Source organism: Pelobates fuscus, chromosome 4 (genome assembly GCF_036172605.1).
Source record: "Pelobates fuscus isolate aPelFus1 chromosome 4, aPelFus1.pri, whole genome shotgun sequence".
NCBI classification, from domain to species: Eukaryota; Metazoa; Chordata; class Amphibia; order Anura; family Pelobatidae; genus Pelobates; species Pelobates fuscus.
The window spans coordinates 166,713,388-166,735,481 of NC_086320.1; the positions used below are offsets into that span (position 1 = coordinate 166,713,388).

General features: G+C 44.0%; 1 protein-coding gene across 1 annotated transcript in view; it reads right to left on the reverse strand.

Annotated features, from left to right (window-relative positions):
• LOC134607931 (collagen alpha-1(IX) chain-like) overlaps positions 1 to 16,021 on the reverse strand; it is a 103,527-nt gene extending 87,506 nt beyond the window's left edge. Inside the window, exon 1 of the mRNA XM_063450527.1 lies at positions 15,775 to 16,021. Coding sequence (XP_063306597.1) covers positions 15,775 to 15,795 — 21 coding nt within the window. The 5' untranslated portion in view covers positions 15,796 to 16,021. The remainder of the gene's footprint in view (positions 1 to 15,774) is intronic.
• Between the last annotated feature and the right edge of the window lie 6,073 nt (positions 16,022 to 22,094).

Genomic DNA, 22,094 nt, shown 5'->3' on the forward strand with positions numbered 1-22,094 from the left:
TAAACACTGTAAAAGTTCCAGTTGAAGAGCAGGAGGAACGAAATGACGGCCCGCAGGAGTCTGTTTAGGTGCTAGATGTTGCAACTTAATGATCTCGGCCAGTAATGGAGAATGAATCCTGAGATTCGTATTAGCAATGATATTGCATTTCGGAACTATAGAAGAAAGAACTGGTTCAGGTACAGTAGAAGGTTCATATTGGCGAGATAATGCATCGGCTTTAGAGTTTTTAGAACCAGGTCTGTAAGTCAGTACATAATTGAAGTGAGTCAGGAATAAGGACCAACGAGCTTGTCTAGAGGATAAGCGCTTAGCCTCCCCAATATAGGACAAGTTTTTGTGGTCCGTCAAAATCGTAATAGGGTGTAGGGTCCCCTCCAACAAATGTCTCCACTCCTTTAAGGCTTTAATGACTGCTAACAGTTCCCTTTCCCCGATGTCATATCTGCTCTCAGGCCCAGAAAATTTCTTAGAGAAGAAACCACAAGGGTGTAACGGTTTATCCACCCCTAACCTTTGAGACAGAACAGCCCCAACTGCTGTCTCAGAGGCATCGACCTCGAGCAAGAAAGGCAGAGTCGTATCAGCATGGACTAGAATGGGAGCCGAGGCAAAAAGTTCCTTGAGAGTCTTGAAAGCACCCAGAGCTTCCTTAGACCAGAACTTAGTATCAGCCCCTTGTTTGGTCATATTGGTAATAGGCGCAATGATAGAGGAGTATCCTTTAATGAAGCGCCTATAGTAGTTGGAAAAACCAATAAACCTTTGGATAGCCTTGAGTCCTTTGGGCAAGGGCCAGTCTAAAATAGATTGAAGTTTTACAGGATCCATTTTAAAACCCTCCCCAGAAATCACGTATCCAAGAAAGTCTACCTGAGACTGATCAAAACTGCACTTCTCCAATTTGCAATATAGACCATGTTGCAGCAGCTTGTGTAATACCTTTCTGACCTGTCTATGGTGAGTCTCAATCTCCTTAGAGTGTATTAGTATGTCGTCCAGGTAAACAATAACACAATCATGCTGAAACTCCCTAAGTACCTCATTAATCAAATCTTGAAATACTGCAGGAGCATTGCATAGTCCAAATGGCATAACAGTGTATTCGTAATGGCCATACCGGGTATTGAATGCCGTCATCCACTCGTGACCTTGCTGGATTCTCACCAAATTGTAAGCCCCTCTGAGATCTAACTTGGTGAAGATTTTGGAGCCCTTAAGACGATCAAATAACTCGGTAATCAGTGGGATAGGATAGGCATTTCTGACAGTTATTTTATTCAAGCCTCGGTAATCGATACAAGGTCTCAGCGTGCCATCCTTCTTCTTAATGAAAAAGAACCCAGCCCCGGCCGGAGAAGAAGACCTCCTGATGAATCCCTTTTCTAAATTCTCCCGAATATACTCCTCTAGAACCGAGTTTTCCTGAACAGACAAAGGATATACATGGCCCCTCGGAGGCATAGTGCCGGGTAGAAGCTTAATCTTACAGTCAAATGACCTGTGTGGAGGCAAAGAATCGGCATTCTTCTTGTCAAACACTGCCCTTAAGTCTAGGTAAAGGTCTGGTATTTGTCTTTCTGTGGACTGAGTAGGATTCTCCGGTATGTTAATATTAGCTAATGGAGAAACCTTGCACAAACACCGATCCTGGCAGCCCTGGCCCCACGAGAGTATCTCTCCTAACTCCCAATCGATAATAGGGTTATGTTTTTTCAACCATGGGTACCCCAGAACTATGGGAACGGAAGGAGACGAAATGAGCAGAAGAGATAAATTCTCCACGTGTAGGATACCCACATTTAAATTAATGGGTATGGTCTCACGAAAGATAACAGGGTCTAGTAGTGGTCTACCATCTATGGCCTCAACGGCCAAAGGTGTCTCCCTTAGCTGGGATGGGAAATTGTTCTTACTAGCAAAGGCTTGGTCGATAAAATTCTCAGCAGCACCGGAATCTATCAATGCCATAGCCCTTACTACTTCCTTCCCCCAAGTTAAGGAAACTGGTAGCAGAAGCCTGTGATCTTTATAATCAGGAGTAGAGGACAAAATAGAAACACCCAAGGCCCGTCCTCTAGAGAGACTTAGGTGCGAGCGTTTCCCGGGCGGTTAGAACAGTTCGAGAGTAAATGACCTTTGGCTCCACAATACATACACAAACCCTCTCTTCTCCTGTGCTGTCTTTCCTCCTCAGAGAGGCGGGTATACCCTATCTGCATAGGTTCAGTAAGCAAAGATATCGTGGAGTCAGGACTTGGAAAAGCGGGAGCTAACCTAAAAGAAGGTCTCTGGTTCCCCTCTCGAGTGTTCTGTCTCTCTCTTAGACGTTCATCTATACGAGAGATGAACGAAATTAAATCCTCTAAATTCTCAGGGAGTTCTCTGGTAGCAACCTCATCAAGGATTACATCAGATAGGCCATTCAAAAATACATCCATATACGCCTGCTCATTCCACTTGATTTCTGCCGCCAGAGACCTGAACTCTAGTGCATAATCCACCAGTGTTCGGTTCTCCTGTCTCAGGCGCAACAGTAATCTGGCTGCATTAACCTTTCTACCTGGAGGGTCAAATGTTCTTCTAAAAGCAGCTACAAATGCGTTATAGTTATAAACTAATGGATTATCGTTCTCCCATAGTGGGTTGGCCCATCTCAGAGCTTTCTCAATGAGTAGGGTGATAATAAATCCTACTTTTGCCCTATCTGTAGGATAAGAGCGAGGTTGCAATTCAAAGTGGATACTAATTTGGTTTAAAAAACCACGACACTTCTCAGGAGCCCCACCATAGCGTACTGGGGGGGTAATGTGAGAAGAAGCACCCACTGTGGCTACCTCTAGACCTGAACCGACAGGAGAAACAGGGGTATTACGTATCTCCTCTGGTGGTTTATTGGCACAAGCTAATAGAGCCTGTAGCGCAAGCGCCATCTGATCCATTCTGTGATCCATGGCTTCAAACCTAGGATCAGGAGCAGCCAGCTGACTGTTTGTACTTGCAGGATCCATTGGCCCTGTCGTAATGTCAGGATCGGGACAGGGATCCAACACGCAGAGTACAAACAGTAGCCAGATACGTATACCGGACCTTAGAATGGCCGGACTAACGTAAGTAGTACAGTATAGAATGGTCAAAGACAAGCCGAGGTCGAGGGTAACAGAAGACAGGTAAGCGAGAGACAAGCCGAATCAAGGGTAACAGAGATAAGCAGAGTAAGGTAAACAAGCCGGGTCAAAACCAAAAGGGATAATAGAATACACAAGCACTGAGTGACTAGAACAAGCTAGAACCACGACAGGGCAATGAGCTAATGAAAGAAGCTCTGTTAAATACCCTGTTCAGAGCAGTAACCACGCCCCCAAGGCGTCCTGATTGGTCCTGCAGCCATTGACTGACAGGTTGTTCCGGGGGAGTGTACTGATGACTACTTCCTGCCTAGATGCTGTAAAAGGCAGTCACTCCCTCGCGGCCGGCCTAGCATGACCGGATAGACCGCGGGGAAGGGAGCCATCAGACCGTCTGGATGGAGGAACAGCTAAGTCTCTACCTCTTTCGGAGGTAGAGACCACAGGTACCCTGACAGTAGTGGAAGCAGTGTGTTTTTGTGTAAGAGATAGAAAACAGTGTGTGTTTGTGTATAAGGGATGTATTGTGTGTTTCTGTGTATGTGTGCAAAGTATGCATTGTCTTTATGTGTAAGGGTGTTTCTCTGTGTGTAAGGGAAGCATGTTGTGTTCGTGTGTGTAGGGATGCATTGTGTGTGTGTGTGCGCGTAGTGTGAAAGAGCTGCCTGTCCTGCCCACTGTCCTATAGAGCTCTCCCTTCCGTCCCTTAGAGTTCTCCCCTGACCCTTAGTGGTCTCTCCTCTCCCCCCACCCTCCCCTACCGGTCTCTTTTCACCCCCCCACCCCACGTGTTCTCCTCACCCCTCCTCCCTGTGTTCTCATCTCCCCTTGTCCTCACCTCCTCCCTCCCTGTGTTCTTCTCACCCCCTCCCTGTGTTCTTCTCACTCTCCCCGTGTTCTTCTTACTCCCCCTATGTTCTTTTTACTCCTCCCCCATGTTCTTCTTACTCCCCCCTCCTATGTTCTTCTTACTCCCCCCTATGTTTTTCTTACTCCTCCCCCTTATGTTCTTCTTACTCCCCCTATGTTCTTTATGCCTTCCCCCTATCTTCTTCTTACTACCCCTCCATATGTTCTTCTTACTACTCCCCCCTCCCTATGTTCTTCTTACAACTCCCCCTATGTTCTTCTTACTCCCCCCATGTTTTTCTCACTCCCCCCTATGTTCTTCTTACTACTCCCCCCTCCCTATGTTCTTCTTACTACTCCCCCCGTGTTCTTCTTACTACTCCCCCCTCCGTGTCCTTCTTACTCCCCCCTATGTTCTTCTCACTCCTCTCCCCTCCCTGTGTCCTTCTTACTCCCCTTCCTCCCCTCCCTGTGTCCTACTTACTCCCCTCCCCCTCCCAATGTTCTTCTCACCTGCCCTTCCCTGTAGCGTGGCTGAGTTCCTCTTCAGTCTGCGATACAGGACCTTCTGTTTCCTGTACCCGGCTGGACTGTCAGGCTCTTTACAGAACGCTCAGGCGGCTGCAGCATTAAAAGGGCCGACGATGGGGGCGCAGGGCGTCCCCTCCTATATGGCACCCTAGGCGGCTGCCTAGTTCACCTTATAGGAAGCGCCGGCCCTGACACACTGACCCATGCAGGCACACACATTGACACATGCAGACACACAGTGACCCATGCACACACACAGGGCCGGCGCTACCTGTTAGGCAGACTAGGCAGCTGCCTAGGGCTCCCCTTGGGAAGGGGCGCCGCCAGGAGCGCCAGCCCCCCTTATGCTGCAGCCGCCCGAGCGCTCTGTAGAAAGCCTCACGCAGCTGCAGCTTTGCCCGGGCTGGTGCGTCCATGAGGGCTGTATGGTCTGCGGGTACAGGGAGCATCAGTCTCCTGTACCCGGCTGGACTAACAGAAAGTGCATTCTGAGTGTGCACTTCCTGTTAGTCCGGCCGGGTACAGGAAACAAAAGCTCCCTGTACCCGCGGACCATACAGAGCTTGGCCACGCTACAATAGAGGTGGGGGGAGAAGGAGAGTGGGGAGGGAGGGAGGGGGGAGAAGGAGGGGGAGAAGGAGGGTGGGAGGGAAGGAGGGGGGAGAAGGGGAGGGAGGGAAGGAGGGGGGAGAAAGAGAGTGGGGAGGGGGAGAAAGAGAGTGGGGAGGGGGAGAAAGAGAGTGGGGAGGGGGAGAAAGAGAGTGGGGAGGGAGGGGGAGAAAGAGAGTGGGGAGGGAGGGGGAGAAAGAGAGTGGGGAGGGAGGGGGAGAAAGAGAGTGGGGAGGGAGGGGGAGAAAGAGAGTGGGGAGGGAGGGGGAGAAAGAGAGTGGGGAGGGAGGGGGAGAAAGAGAGTGGGGAGGGAGGGGGAGAAAGAGAGTGGGGAGGGAGGGAGGGAGGGAGGGGGGAGAAAGAGAGTGGGGAGGGAGGGAGGGAGGGAGGGGGGAGAAAGAGAGTGGGGAGGGAGGGAGGGAGGGAGGGGGGAGAAAGAGAGTGGGGAGGGAGGGAGGGAGGGAGGGGGGAGAAAGAGAGTGGGGAGGGAGGGAGGGAGGGAGGGGGGAGAAAGAGAGTGGGGAGGGAGGGAGGGAGGGGGGAGAAAGAGAGTGGGGAGGGAGGGAGGGAGGGAGGGGGGAGAAAGAGAGTGGGGAGGGAGGGAGGGGGGAGAAAGAGAGTGGGGAGGGAGGGAGGGAGGGAGGGGGGAGAAAGAGAGTGGGGAGGGAGGGAGGGAGGGAGGGGGGAGAAAGAGAGTGGGGAGGGAGGGAGGGAGGGAGGGGGGAGAAAGAGAGTGGGGAGGGAGGGAGGGAGGGAGGGGGGAGAAAGAGAGTGGGGAGGGAGGGAGGGAGGGAGGGAGGAGAAAGAGAGTGGGGAGGGAGGGGGGAGAAAGAGAGTGGAGAGGGAGGGAGGGAGGGGGGAGAAAGAGAGTGGGGAGGGAGGGAGGGAGGGAGGGGGGAGAAAGAGAGTGGGGAGGGAGGGAGGGAGGGAGGGGGGAGAAAGAGAGTGGGGAGGGAGGGAGGGAGGGAGGGGGGAGAAAGAGAGTGGGGAGGGAGGGAGGGAGGGGGGAGAAAGAGAGTGGGGAGGGAGGGAGGGAGGGAGGGAGGGGGAGAAAGAGAGTGGGGAGGGAGGGAGGGAGGGGGGAGAAAGAGAGTGGGGAGGGAGGGAGGGAGGGAGGGGGGAGAAAGAGAGTGGGGAGGGAGGGAGGGAGGGGGGAGAAAGAGAGTGGGGAGGGAGGGAGGGAGGGGGGAGAAAGAGAGTGGGGAGGGAGGGGGGAGAAAGAGAGTGGGGAGGGAGGGAGGGAGGGAGGGGGGAGAAAGAGAGTGGGGAGAAAGAGAGTGGGGAGGGAGGGAGGGAGGGAGGGGGGAGAAAGAGAGTGGGGAGGGAGGGAGGGAGGGAGGGAGGGGGGAGAAAGAGAGTGGGGAGGGAGGGAGGGAGGTGAAAGAGAGTGGGGAGGGAGGGAGGGAGGGGGGAGAAAGAGAGTGGGGAGGGAAGGAGGGAGGGAGGGGGGAGAAAGAGAGTGGGGAGGGAGGGAGAAAGAGATTGACATCCATCACACACACACACACAATGCATTCCTTACCCACTCAATGCACACCTTACAGATGCACACACTGCATCCCGTACATACACAGATTCACACAATGCATTCCTTACACACATATCAGGACATCCCCTACACACTCCACCCCCTGTGAACAAACTCATTGGTGGAACATGAAGGCCGACCCTGAGCTGTGTAAAGGGCCCCCAAAAAAGGGAGCTGCTTCCCGTTCTCCCAGAACATTGATTTTTGTGACTACAGTTACAAACAGCCTCCAGAGATCCAGTTCTACACCACACCAGTGGTGCCAGACTGCAGCTAGAGCCCATCATCATCCTCATCTGGTTGTAAGTAGGCAATCTAGTATATTATTCGTGGCACTAATCTCTAATTTACCTCACATTAAAGAAACACTATAGTCCCCAGAACCACTGCAGCTTAATGTAGTGGTTCTGGTGTCTATAGCCTGTCCCTGCAGGACTTTTAATGTAAACACAGCGGCACTGCAGCACTGGCGTTAGTTAACATGGCAGATCATATGGGTGGGGCATTGTGATGTCACATGGGGGGCGGCAAACTTTACTTTTGCCTAGGGCGGCAAAAATCCTTGCACCGGCCCTGCACACACAGACACTTACCCATACAGACAGACACACTGACCCATACAGACACACACTGACCCATACAGATAGACACACTGACCTATACAGACACACACCTGCCCATACAGACACTCACTGACCCATACAGACAGACATTACACACATGACATACACACACTGACCAATACAGACTGACATACATAAACATACTGACTCAAGCAGACTAACACAAATTCTCTGACATACCTTACCTTCATTGCTGTTCGTTGCCTGCGCCTGGCTGCCCATGACGTCCTTTCTAAGCATATTTCCTGATCCTGTTATGCTCCCACCCACTTCTCCCCATGAACAGGGGAAGGGGCGGGAGCAAGGAATTAAAGCGCCCGCGCACGTCCGCCACCGCAATGGATGTCTGGGAGGGACCCAGTGGCTTACCTACCATGGTCGCCACGCAGCCACGAACCCTGCGACCACTGGCCACCTAATCGCCCCCCCATCGGGTGGCAGAGTTCCTGTCAGACGCGGCGAGGGAGTTGTGTTCTCTGCTCCCTCGCACAACGTTTGCTGATGCCAGGAACTGGAATATGATGTCATATTCCGGCTCCCGGCATCGGTAGACAGCCCACGAGGGAGCAGAGCAGAGAGAACACAGCTCCCTCGCCGCATCTGACAGGAACTCTGCCGCCAGCCGCACAGAAGCCCCACTGGCCTCCAGGTAAGGAGGCTGGGTGGACATTTAATATTAATAATTTGTGTGTGTCTGTAAGTGTCTGAATGTGTATGTGTGTGTCTGAATGTGTATGTGTGTGTCTGAATGTGTATGTGTGTGTCTGAATGTGTATGTGTGTGTCTGAATGTGTATGTGTGTGTCTGTAAGTGTATGTGTCTGAATGTGTATGTGTCTTTAAGTGTATGTGTGTGTCTGAATGTGTATGTGCCCCCCCTTAAGCAGCGCCCTAGTTTGCCTATAGGGAGCGCCAGCCCTGCTGACAATGGAGAGCAGTGCAGCCTGTCAGCAAAAAAAAAAAAAAATTGGTGCTACAGGACCCCAAATTTAGGGTTGTATCCCCACCCCCTGCGACTTGCCTGCCTGCATCTATTTCACAGAAGTGGCATCCATTTTTTTCTTCTATATAAATATATATGTATTCATGTAGAATATTGCATATTCTGTATATTCCTATTTAAATACATATTAAGGTGTGGCTGTCTAATGGGGTAAACAGAACAGATGGTGTTTCCTATTCTGTACCATGAAGTCTCTGGAATTTGCTGTATAAGAGATTTGGGGTGGTCTTTATATGGAGAATTTCCTCATATGGCAAGAGTATGCTCTGACGTCAGTATGGGCACTTCTATATAGTAACAGAGGGACACGAGGTCTCGCTCTCTTCGCTCTTGGCTCTCTGAGCTCTCTCTGGTTCTCTCTCGATGTAAAGATGTAAGGACGTCAGGAGTCCAGCAATTACCATCTGCTGTTGAACATCCATTATCCTGTAACATCCTTTGTTGTTTTATTATGTATCAGTAACTAAGAATAAACCTGAAGAAACCGTAAGTCAGATTGCGTATTAGTACTTTTCAATAATATAGACATATATTATTGTGGCGAGCATTTGGCCCAAGACTATATACACAAAAGACGTATATATATATATATATATTAATCAACTGAAGACAAGAAGTAATTAAGAAGATTTAACTGTGACGATTCCAAACGACATTTTACAATTCATTTATTAACATATGTCTTATGGAGATTTTGATAAACTGTTTATGTTCATACCTGGGATTTTGATGTACTGCTGCAGAGATGTACATTTTAGAAAAAGAGAATACATGAATGACAATTATAAAAGATGCGGGAGCTCCCCCTAGTGATAGAACTGCATAAAGATAACTCAGCTGTTGCACATGAATTCAAATCTACAGATGTACAGGGTGGTGGATGCTTTTGATCTGGCTCGGGAGCACACATGAAAAACAGTAGTTTAAAATTCTATTTATTGGGTGTTTTCAAATGTAACGTTAATTAAATCTAAGCCTAACCTGTCCTCAACACTGCAGCCAAGTTTGGCTATAAATTGACAAATTCAAACTGCTTGGAAATAATTTAACATACAACTGGAAAATAGCATCCACAGACACTAGGCAACATAACCTTTACACCAAGATGTAGTGGTTCTGTTGTTTGATAGTGCCACTTTAGGGTCAACAAAGTTTAATTATTATTATTATTTTTGTTTTACAGTGAAATGTAAAACCTCTCATTCACAAACACTTGAGGTGGGGAGCTGTTGACATATTTGTATTCCTAACCCTGTAGTGTTACTTTAATAATTGGAAGGTGGGGAAGTAGAGTGCAAGTGCAATATAACCACAGGGTATGGATTAGGAAATATGGTGGAAATGCTACAGGATTTTAAAAACACATACCAGAGATTATGAGAGCCCCCTACCCTTCACCTTATTCCATGCACTTTGGAATATAGAGCAGAGCTGTTAAGGACTCAGTGCTTACAGTACTGGTCTACACCTTCAGCCAATGATTCTGGTCCAGTATGGCCCTGATTAGCTCTTTTTTAATACATTCTTTATTTTTGATTTTCAGTCGTAGGTTGGTAGGGGTGAGGGTTACAGAATCAAAAAGGGAGGGAAAGTACAAAGTAGGGTAAATACCGGTACAGTTCCAATGGTGTCATCTCGTGACATACATATGTACATCGGGATTTCAGGTAAGGTTAGAACAGGCATCGAGGCACGCCGGGGGCACTCTCGAGGACAGCTTCATAATGTTAGCATTGCTGGTTAGCACGGTTCCCTTAGTCTGACAATTCGCTCCCCAAGCTTCCAGGCCCAGCTTGGCTAACTGGATTCTTAACCAAAAAAAAATGAGACGCAGGAAAGCGGAACCCAAATAAGACATCAAAATGTACTGAAATGGTTTGACTACATACAATGGAAATGACACTCCTGGCTGGAACCCTAACCACTACAGTGGGTTTAAGTGGCAATGGCGCTTTGCAGTGTTCCTTTGATAGAATTGTTCCTAACAAGGCTCCTGGACCTCCACTCTGGCTTCTTACCAGTGTATCCAGAAACCCTGTGTCCACTGTCTACATGGTTTGGCAGCCGTAAATCACTCAGGTTTCCTTACACCACGGCCCAACCTGGAGGAAGTGTGTGCTAAGGTAGTAGATAGAATGAATGGCCTAATTAAGCTGGACTCATGTTAGAAAATCACAGCATTGCACATTAGGCCCTATGTGCAGCACTGGCTATTTGTTCCATGTTACAGTCATAGAATCTTAGAAGTGTAGAATCTCCCATAAACCTGTAATTAAGCAATGCTGTAGCACTGAGGCAGCTTAAAGATTTTATAGGTCATGATTGTACTTTGCTTCAATATTTCCTCAGGTTGAGACAAGACCCTCAAAGGGCATTGGGAAGTCAAAGACATGAAATGTGTGCTTTCCATAGACTAAACATTCCACCCTAGAGGTTGGTATCTCTTCCATGAATCGTGCAAATAGCAGCAACATAAAGCACTATTCAGTAAGGCAAGACCTAGTAAGATGGTTATTTGTTCGCTCTAACTTGCGATTCAGACAGATAGGTGTAAGAAATTCTCAGGAATATTGCTGCTACACCTCTTCTCTCAGCTTGCATTAAGCTGATCTTATATTTTGTTGTGAGCAAACTGAACATATTCCTAGAACATTAAATAATCCATTTATAACGTTATGAAGATCAAATACAAAGAAATAAAGGATCTTTAATCAAAAGATTTAAAAAGACGTGAAATGTAATTTATGTGAGAATAGCAAGCAGAAAATCATCTTCACAGTGACAACAGAAATTCAATAGCCTGCCCTAATAACCTATAAACTACACCTTATATATATATATATATATATATATATATATATATATATATATATATATATATATATATCCATCACTCATAGAATTAATAGATACATAAAGAAAGTCTACTAAAACAAAATCATTGCATACAAAATCAAAAACTATACAAAGACAATGGTAAAATGTATATATATATACATTGTTTGGTTTTTTTATTATTTCCATTAAGTAAAAAAATAAAATTTGGGAAGGAATATTAAAGGTGTTGGGAATCTGTTACCGTTGCAGGTTGAACTGTACTGAGTACTAAACTCCTTACAGATAGCTAACCATGAAATGGAACACATTTTGAGATTGTTATATGGAGATAGTGGTCTAATAGTGGGATATGTTATAAACCACCTAATGTTAATATTGACGAGGAACAACAGCTGTTTGAGCAAATTGAGAAAGCTGCAAATCTTGGTAACACTTTAATTATTGGAGATTTTAATTACCCAGACATAAATTGGGACATAGGGACTAGTAACTCAGCAAAGGGAATTAGGTTTTTAAACTTGTTAAATGACAACTTCATGTCACAACTTGTACAAGCACCAACTAGAATGGATGCTTGTCTGGACCTGGTTTTAACAAACAACGTTGATCTTTTGACCAACATTCAAGTAGGTGAGCACTTGGGAAATAGTGATCACAATATAGTGTCCTTTTAAATAAACTCAAAAAAACAAAAGCACATGGGGTATACTAAAACATATAATTTTAAAAAGGCCAATTTCAATAAGATAAGGGAAGCTTTACAATATATTGACTGGCATAAACTCTTTAGTGAAAAGAACACTGAGGATAAATGGATCGTCTTCCAACAAATATTAGAAAGGTACATTTCTCAGTATGTACCATTGGGAAATAAGTATAAAAGAAACAAATTAAAACCAATGTGGCTTAGTAGAGAAGTAAAACAAGAGATTAAAAATAAGAAAAGGGCATTTAAAGCATTTAAATCAGATAAATCAGATGCATCTTATAAAAGATATAAGAAAGCAAATAATGCGTGCAAAAAGGCAATTAAACTTGCTAAACTTCAAAATGAAAAAATGATAGCTAAAGAGAGCAAAACCAACCCCAAAGCATTTTTTAAGTACATAAATTCCAAAAAACCCAAAAATGAAAGTATAGGTACACTTAAAACTGAAACAGGGGTGTTAGTTCATGAAGATCAAGAAAAGGCAGGAATTCTAAATAACTATTTCTCCTCCGTATATATTAAAGAAGAACCCATGGCAATAGATGTGCAAATGATTGCTACTAAAAACTTGCAGAATAATTGTAATTGGTTAACTCAAGACAATGTGCTGCAGCAACTAAAGAAAGTTAATATAAACAAAGCTCCAGGGCCTGACGGTATCCATCCACGTGTACTTAAGGAACTAAGTGTAGAAATAAGTGAACCTCTGTTTTTAATCTTTCAAGATTCTTTTCTTTCAGGAAGTGTTCCGGAGGATTGGAGGAAGGCAGATGTGGTTCCTATATTCAAAAAGGGTTCAAAATCCTTGCCTGGAAATTATAGACCTGTGAGCTTAACTTCTGTGGCTGGTAAAATATTTGAAAGGTTATTAAGGGATAATATTCAAGAATTCCTTGAGAAGAATATGGTTATCAGCAAAAATCAGCACGGTTTTATGAAGCACAGGTCATGTCAAACTAACTTGATTGCGTTCTACGAAGAAGTAAGTAGAAGTATAGATCAGGGTGTTGCAGTGGATGTGATCTATTTGGATTTTGCCAAGGCATTTGATACAGTTCCGCACAAAAGATTAGTGTTCAAACTCAAGGAAATCGGTCTCGATGAAAAGGCTTGTTCTTGGGTAGAACATTGGCTTAAAAACAGAATACAAAGAGTTGTCGTTAATGGTAAATTTTCAAGCTGGACAGAGGTGGCAAGTGGTGTCCCTCAGGGGTCTGTTCTGGGACCCCTTCTATTTAACATTTTTATAAATGATCTTGAAGACAGCATTGAAAGTCATGTTTCAGTGTTTGCAGATGACACAAAACTTTGTAAAATAATACAATGTGAGCAAGATATTACTTTGCTGCAGAGGGATTTAGATAGACTGGAGGACTGGGCACTCAAATGGCTGATGAAATTTAATGTTGAAAAATGCAAAGTTATGCACTTCGGCGTAAAGAATACACAAGCAACGTATACCCTTAATGGAAGCGAATTAGGGATAACAACACACGAAAAGGACTTGGGAATTGTTATAGACAACAAACTATGCAACAATGTGCAATGTCAATCAGCAGTGGCCAAGGCCAGTAAGGTATTGTCATGCATGAAAAAGGGCATTCATTCTCGGGACGAGAATATCATTTTGCCTCTCTATAAATCACTGGTAAGACCACATATTGAATATGCTGTGCAATTTTGGGCACCTGTTCTAAAGAAGGATATCATGGCACTAGAAAAAGTGCAGAGGCGGGCTACAAAATTAATAAAAGGAATGGAACATATCAGCTATGAAGAAAGGTTAACAAATTTAAACCTATTTAGTTTAGAAAAACGTCGCCTGAGAGGGGATATGATAACATTATACAAATATATTTGGGGCCAATACAAACCATTGTGTGGAAATCTATTCACAAACCGGACTTTACATAGGACACGAGGCCATGCGTTTAGACTGGAAGAAAGAAGATTTCGTCTAAGGCAAAGGAAAGGTTTTTTTACTGTAAGAACAATCAGGATGTGGAATTCTCTGCCTGAAGAAGTGGTTTTATCAGAGTCCATACAGATGTTCAAACAGCTACTAGATGCATACTGGCAAAGACAGAATATTCAAGGATATAATCTTTCAATGTAGGGTAATAACTGCTCGATTCAAGGATAAATCTGACTGCCATTCTGGGGTCAATAAGGAATTTTTTGTCCTAGCTTGTTGCAAAATTGTGCTTCAAACTGGGGTTTTTTTTTTTTTTTTTTTTTTTCTTCTCTTTTGGATCAACAGCAAAAAACAGGTGTGAGGAAGGCTGAACTTGATGGACGCAAGTCTCTTTACAGCTATCTAACTATGTAACTATGTAACTATGTAATAACCATTTAGAATTTATAGATGAAATGTTACAGAATACCCACTTGGTCTTATCAGACTCCTGGGAAAAAAAGTATTGTGAACCATAGTCAGCATCGCATAATTTACTGTTTATGAGAGAGAAGTTTACTTTTTCTTTCTGAATGCAGAGGGCATTCTAATTTTTGGGGAGCTTGCCTATTGCATAGATCAGGGGTGGGCAATCTGCAGCCCTCCAGATGTTTTGGACTTCATCTCCCATAATTCTCTTAGGGCCATAATGCTAGCAAAGCATCAAGGGAGATGTGGTCCAAAACATCTGGAGGGCCACAGATTACCCATCCCTGGCATAGATAGATCTGTGTACAGAAAATTTACACCCCTTAGATTTGGAGATGGTTTTACAAAACCTTAGATATAAATATTTTGATGGTTTTTTAATAGCATAGGCATATTAAAAGTGGTATCACATATGAGATTTTGCTTTGATTTACAATTATGTCTGGTATGGGATGATTTGTATCTGTCTTTCTATCCATATAATGGTATGGCAAAATGCAACGTGATACCGTGTACTGCAGTGCCTGAGATTAATGGGATTTACAGTATGCTCCCAGACAACATCCAGACTTTGTAACTGCCATCTCCTATTCTGTTCCCCTTCCCAAATACTCTTATACTAAGAGAGGGGGCTAGGAAAAGGGAGATACACCATGTCTCTAAACCCAGCATATCTGAAACCCTTCTTTATTTTAGATTTAATTTCCAATATTTGGAACAGCATAGAAAACTCCCAACATGTTGCATTGTTGGATTTATTTGTTAAGCAGAGACACTACATTAACATATATTATGTAAGAAAACAAAACGTGCTTGAAGATACAGATACAGTACAAGATACTGGCTGAAGATGACCTTTCATATTGCATAGGTGATAAGATTATTTTTTTTTAAAATCACTTTAACTTACTGCAAAACCATTATTTAGTAAAAAAAAACTAAAAATACATCAAATAAAATTTAAAAAATCCAACATAAAAAAGGGTCTAAATATCGAACTTTTAACTAACCCTTTGACGAAATACCTGAACTAATGCACCATTATTATTACTAGGGGTACATGTCCAGTCAGATTTCACCATCACAAAATTATGTGGGAGAGACTGGCCTCCCTTTTTTTTTTTATGTTTTCCACATCCATGGAAGGAAACAATTATGAGTACAAGTGAGTATGTGTTTGTCTCTGGGCATTTCATAGCAGCTAGAATGGCAGGGAACTATTTCTGCCATTTTAGTTGCTGTGGAACAAACTTAAATTAAAATATTTTAAAAAATAACAATTAAAAAAAAATAACATGTAATATAAAAAAATACACAATGGAGAAGCATGCGAGAGGGGAAATTGATGCTTGTTAGAGGTTCCGGACAGAATATATTTTGATAAAATTATTAATTAAAAAAAGGAATCTACATGAGAAACATTATATTATTTTATATTGTAGAGAGAGAAAGAAAGAAAGAGAGAGTACTGTAGAAATCCTTTATAAAAACAAACATGGTTTTAATTAAATTCTGAAATCAATACAAGAAATTCAAGAATAGGCACCAGGTATATAGCTTTATCCCCCTCTTACCTTTACGCGTGATGGAGCCATGGTCCGCAGTGAATGGCAGTGGCTGGTTCTTCCTGTGCCTGCCACGTTTCTCAAACCTTTTTATTTTACTTTAATTGTCAGTGCTGTTGCAACATACTAGTCGTAGCTATATTCTTATGTTAAGGTTTAGCAAACCGTCCTAAAACTTGGTGAGAAGCCTTCACTGTGACATCCTTGAGACCCTCTGCATTACCGCAGAAGACTACTGCACATCTCAGAGCTTCAGAGGTTGCTTCTTGAGAGCCTAAACTTGTGAAAAATACCAGACCTAAGAAATGTAAATAAGTCCAAAAGTATGAACGGATTGCTTTTGTTGGTAATCACTTAACAGGAGATTTATGAGATGGCTCAGCCATGTGAAATCTTTAAATATGTCACCTAGTTGTGAGATTCATTCCTAGAGAATACATATTTGCATCATTCACAGATAGTGCTTATTCTGCTAGCAGTTTAGACATATAACGTCTCCACACAGTATCTGTATAGTATTGCTCCAAAGAAATGCAATTCTTCTATGAAGTGACTGTAAAGAATGCTTAAAACCCCTAGATTAACCCTTTCATAAAAGGTGACTTGCAACAACTGTCATAATACATTATGATTTGCATAGTCTCTTACCAGAGAGTGAATTTATTTAAAAGGAGAAAAACTACCACAACAAGAGGACATAGTCTTAAATAAGAAAAACAAAGGTTTAAAAATAATATCAGGAAGTATTACTTTACTGAGAGGGTAGTGGATGCATGGAATAGCCTTCCTGCTGAAGTGGTAGAGGTTAACACAGTAAAGGAGTTTAAGCATGCGTGGGATAGGCATAAGGCTATCCTAACTATAAGATAAGGCCAGGGACTAATGAAAGTATTTAGAAAATTGGGCAGACTAGATGGGCCGAAAGGTTCTTATCTGCTGTCACATTCTATGTTTCTATGTTTCTATATGTTTTGAAAACCATCAATATAAATATAACCAAAGAATATGTTAGCTACCCTGATAAGCGTTCTTAAGAAACCATGATTTCACCAATTCATAAAGAGGTTTGCATCCATTTGCTCTCTACATATTTAGAGTTCAGTCACATCTTAATAAGCGATTTAAATCAGCAATTATATTCAATTAAATGTTGCAATGTATTTTAATATTATTGCATTAGAAATTGCCTATTGTACGCACACATAGATTTTAGTGAGAGAGAGGATTATATAAAAACTTGTCCTGACTAAGAAATGTATATGTCCCTTGACTGTTTCAGGAAGAAATCATTTTGATAGCTGCCCTCCCAATTCTGGTATTGCTGCAGATAATTCAATGTATGTTCTTCTTATGTTGCAGTCACTGCTTGCAAATTACAAGGATGTTAATGTGAGGTCTCATTTGCCCACTTATGCCAGCCTCCCCCTTAAAGGACCACTATAGGCACCCAGACCACTTCAGCTTAATGAAGTGGTCTGGGTGCCAGGTCCATCTAGGATTAACCCTGCCTGCTGTAAACATAGCAGTTTCAGAGAAACTGCTATGTTTACCTATGGGTTAATCAAGCCTCTAGTGGCTGTCTCATTGACAGCCACTAGAGGCGCTTCCGCGCTTCTCACTGTGATTTTCACAGTGAGAAAATGCCAGCGTCCATAGGAAAGCATTGATAATGCTTTCCTATGGACTGGCTGAATGCGCGCGCGGCTCTTGCCGCGCATGCGCATTCAGCCGGTGACGGAAGAAGAGGGAGGAGAGGAGGAGCCCGGCGCTGGAGAAAGAGGTAAGTTTAACCCCTTCCAACCCCTAGAGCCCGGTGGGAGGGGGACCCTGAGGGTGGGGGCACCCTCAGGGCACTATAGTGCAAGGAAAACGAGTATGTTTTCCTGGCACTATAGTGGTCCTTTAACCGTGTGTGACTAGAACTATTAGTAGCAGTTTTACATGATTTGACATATTAAAGGATCACCAAAGTCACCCAGAGCACTTCATCTCAATCAAGTGGTCTGTGTGCAGTGGTCCTTTAATGCAAACCATTGCAATTTCATAGAAATAGCAACTAGGCTTTCCACAGAACTGACTGAGTAAAACTCAAAGTCCCTCAAAGGCTCTTTATGAGGAGCATTGTATTGGACCAACGATGGACGAAGCAATTTCTCCTCCATGATGTCATGGGAGAATGAGAGGTAAGCAACGCAGAGGGAGCCTTGGTGCTGGAAAAAAAGTATGTAAAATCCCTTTATTTTAATACTTTTACCTCACACATGGGGTAGGACTATGTAACTAGGGACAAAGTGTTAGGGATACAGGTTTGTTTTGTGTTCCTTTAAGTTTTATTGATTTCTAAGTATTAAACGTTTTATGCTGCTCCATAAAGCCACTCCAGTTACTCTATAGAAAGCCACTTGTGGATCAATCATTTTAACCTAAGGACCCCAATGAGCCTGATCCATGGAGACTATTGCTGCTCTGGAACAAGTGAATTGTGCTAAGCACATAATTACATTTCACGTTTCTCCTAAAGTTAAACTATATTCTCAGCATATCAAAGTGATTGTATCACCAAGTACCAGTAATGGATACAAAAGGGATGCTTATATTAAAAAAATATATATATTATTGCACTAGTTACATTTATATGTAATGTGCTATTTGCATTATTTTTTATTATTGGCTAGTATAAACTGGACAGGCTTCTATTATTTCAGTTGCATCTATTGGTTACCGTTTCTTACAAACAAAAGGTCACAGTCATAGGTGAATATCTAGATATATGATATTTCCTCATCTGGTGTTCATAGTTACATTGGCTGAAAAAAGACATGCGTCCATCAAGTTCAGCTTTTCCCCCAATTTTGCAACAAACTAGGAAAAAAATGTGTTCTCGATGTGACAATCTGGAACAGCACTCCTTTACAATCAAAATCCTCAGGGGTACTTGGAGGTAAGATCAGGGCTCTGATAGATCACTGGTGGCACAGGGGTCTTTTATAAGAAAAAAGGTACCAGGAAGTGAAATCTGAGAAGAAGGAGACAAGAGGGGGTCCAAAGATCAGGGCAGACAGTGAGAAAGCGTGGTCAAGAGGGAATCCAGAGGCAGTTCAGGAAACAGGAAAATCACAAGGTGTCATGAATCCGGAACATGGAGTTTAGAACCAAGCACTGACTAGGAGGCACTCTGGGATTCAATTGACTGAGTCACATAACACCACCTGTAGGTGGAGCACTCTATGGCTATATAAACAATAAAAGTTCTCAGAGACATCGTTGTTTGTATTATTGTCCTTGGACAACCTCTAGGACGCAGCAGGCACCCAGGAGCAGGAGAGTTGTACTAAGTGCCATGACACTTGACCTCAGAATGCCATTAAATCAAGAAGTTGTCAGCCCACATAATAAAAATGGTATCCCTAAATATTATGTTTTTTGGTAAGTATTAAAGGACCACTCTAGGCACCCAGACCACTTCAGCTTAATGAAGTGGTCTGGGTGCCAGGTCCAGCTAGGGTTAACTAATTTTTTTTATAAACATAGCAGTTTCAGAGAAACTGCTATGTTTATCAATTAGTTAAGCCTTCCCCTATTTCCTCTAGTGGCTGTCTCACTGACAGCCGCTAGAGGCGCTTGCGTGATTCTCACTGTGAAAATCACAGTGAGAGCACGCAAGCGTCCATAGGAAAGCATTATGAATGCTTTCCTATGTGACAGGCTGAATGCGCGCGCAGCTCTTGCCGCGCGTGCGCATTCAGCCGACGGGGAGGAACGGAGGCGGAGAGGAGGAGGAGAGCTCTCCGCCCAGTGCTGGAAAAAGGTACGTTTTAACCCTTTTCCCCTTTCCAGAGCCGGGCGGGAGGGGGTCCCTGAGGGTGGGGGCACCCTCAGGGCACTCTAGTGCCAGGAAAACGAGTATGCTTTCCTGGCACTAGAGTGGTCCTTTAATCCAGTTGCTCTTTAAACATCTGTGTAAACTCTGATAAAATCAACTCTTCACAACCTTATTGTTCTTACTTAAAAAACAGTAATTTTACTTACCGTAAATTCCTTTTTTCTTAGTATAGTGGCAGTACTTACAAGTGGGATGTTCCTTAGGATTCTGGACAAGAAGCTCCCCCTTCTTTAGAATTTAAATGCTGTGCTCCGCCTGCTGCCTCCATATAAGCTGTAACTCAGAGACACTCACCAGTAATACAAAAGAACCAAAACGGAGACCGAATGATGCATAGAATTTAATCTATTTGAAAGCGGAGGGAAAGCCAGTACTGCCACTATACTAAGAAAAAAGGAATTTACGGTAAGTAAAATTACTGTTTTTCCCTTCGTATAGTGGCAGTACTTACAAGTGGGATATAGCAAGACCCCTGCAAACAACAAAGGGTGGGAACTCAGCAGGCCACAGCTTGTAGCACCTTACGTCCAAAGCAGCTTCAGATGATGAGAATACGTCCAGCCTACAATGCTTGATAAAAGTATGTAAGGAAGACCAAGCAGCAGCTTTGCAGATGTCTTCAGGTGAGGCGGCTGCTCTTTCAGCCCAGGAGGTCGTCATAGCTCTAGAGGCACGAGCCTTTAAAGGGAAACTAAGGGGAATCCCTTTGGATTGATAAGCCAACCTGATTGTATACGTTAGCCATCAGGCCAAAGAGGGTCCTGAGACAGCACAACCCCTGTTAGCGCCATGAAAGAATACACATAGATCTAAGGATCTAATCCCTGTGTCATCTGAAGACAGATTTTCAGGGATCTTCTAACATCTAGGAGATGTCACATTCTTTCCAGATCCGACGTAGGAAAATGATAAAACCCCGGTAGGACAATAGGTTGGTAATTGCAGCACCAGAAAAAACCTTAGGCAAAAAAGAAGGCTTGGTGTGCAGGACCACCTAGTCGCGATGAAAAAGGTGAATTCCGGAGAGAAAGAGAGAGCTCGGATCACACCTACTCAACTAGCAGAGGCGATAGGCACCCGGAAAACCGTCTTGAAGGTAAGAAACTTGATAGGAACCTCCAGTAAATGTTCAAATGGTGGTTCACAAAGGGCTCGAAGCACCAGACAGATCCCAAGTAGGGAAAGGTACTACTTAGGAGGCCTCTTAAGCCTTATGGACTTAAGAAATCTTAGAAAAAGCAGGTTTGAGGCAAAGCCACGAACCAGGAAGTGATTTAGAGCTGAAATCTGGCCTTTGAGCGTAAAACTCCCAGGCCGGCTTCAAACCCATCTTGCAAAAAAGAAAGACTTTCCGGGATAGAGGCTTTGGCCGGATCCAACCTCGAAGTGAACACCAGGTTCTGAACTTCATCCAAACTCTGAAATAGATTTACGAAGTGGACCAGCGGACAGAAGACAGCAACACGTCACATAAAGGTCAGAGAGACCATGGCCTTGAAGGATCACCCTTGCAGCAACCATGCCGTCAGGTGAAAAATATCCAGAGTTTCCACGGGGAGAGTCACATTCTCCAATACTTGAGAAGAGACTGGAGATGCCAACGTGAGATTGTCAAGTTTTCCACTTCCGAAAACCAACTCCTGTTCGGCCAGAAGGGCAGGACTGCCAATTACTTGCCTTCTTCATCTTACTTATGAACAATCCGTGGTATAAGAGCGACAGGAGGGAAAACATAAGCCATGTCGAAGGTCCAAGGTATCGATAGACCGTCTAGGACAACTGGGTGGAATGGAATGGAGAGAAGCAAAACATTGAACTTTCCTGTATCTCCTTGTGGCAAACAGGTCTATCTCCGGCCTGCCGAAGCGTGAACCCAGCGCCAAAAAAAAAAAAATTTAGCTTGACAGTGCCCAGTCTGCCTGAGACCAAAGTCTACGGCTGAGGCCGTCTGAACTAACTTTAGAGACCCTCTGACATGGGTAGCTGATATAGCGAGAAGATTCGCTTGAGCCCAAGACATATGAGGTAGCAGAGCTCTTGAAGAGCTTTTACCTTCGTGCCACCCTGGCGAAAAAAAACACTGTAGTGGCGTCGTCCGACTGAATCCTCATTGCCTGATTTGTGATGGCTGAACGGAAGGAAACCAGTGCCTTCCAAACCGCATTAATCCCTGAAACTTCAGGAAGCGCCTGACTCCACTCTGTTCCAAGACCCTGACGGAACTGAGAAGCTAGATGGGCGCCCCAACCCATCTGGGAGGCATATGTGGATATCATAAACCATTGTTTCTGAGCAAACGATAGGCCCTTTGAGATTTTGCTTCTGTGTTTCCACCAGTTCAGGAGTCCTTTCACCCCTTTGGATAGGTGGAAGGGAGAGTCTAGATCTTCCTGTTTTCGTGTCCATTGGGAAAGGATGTCCCATTGCAATGGTTTTGCTTCTGCCT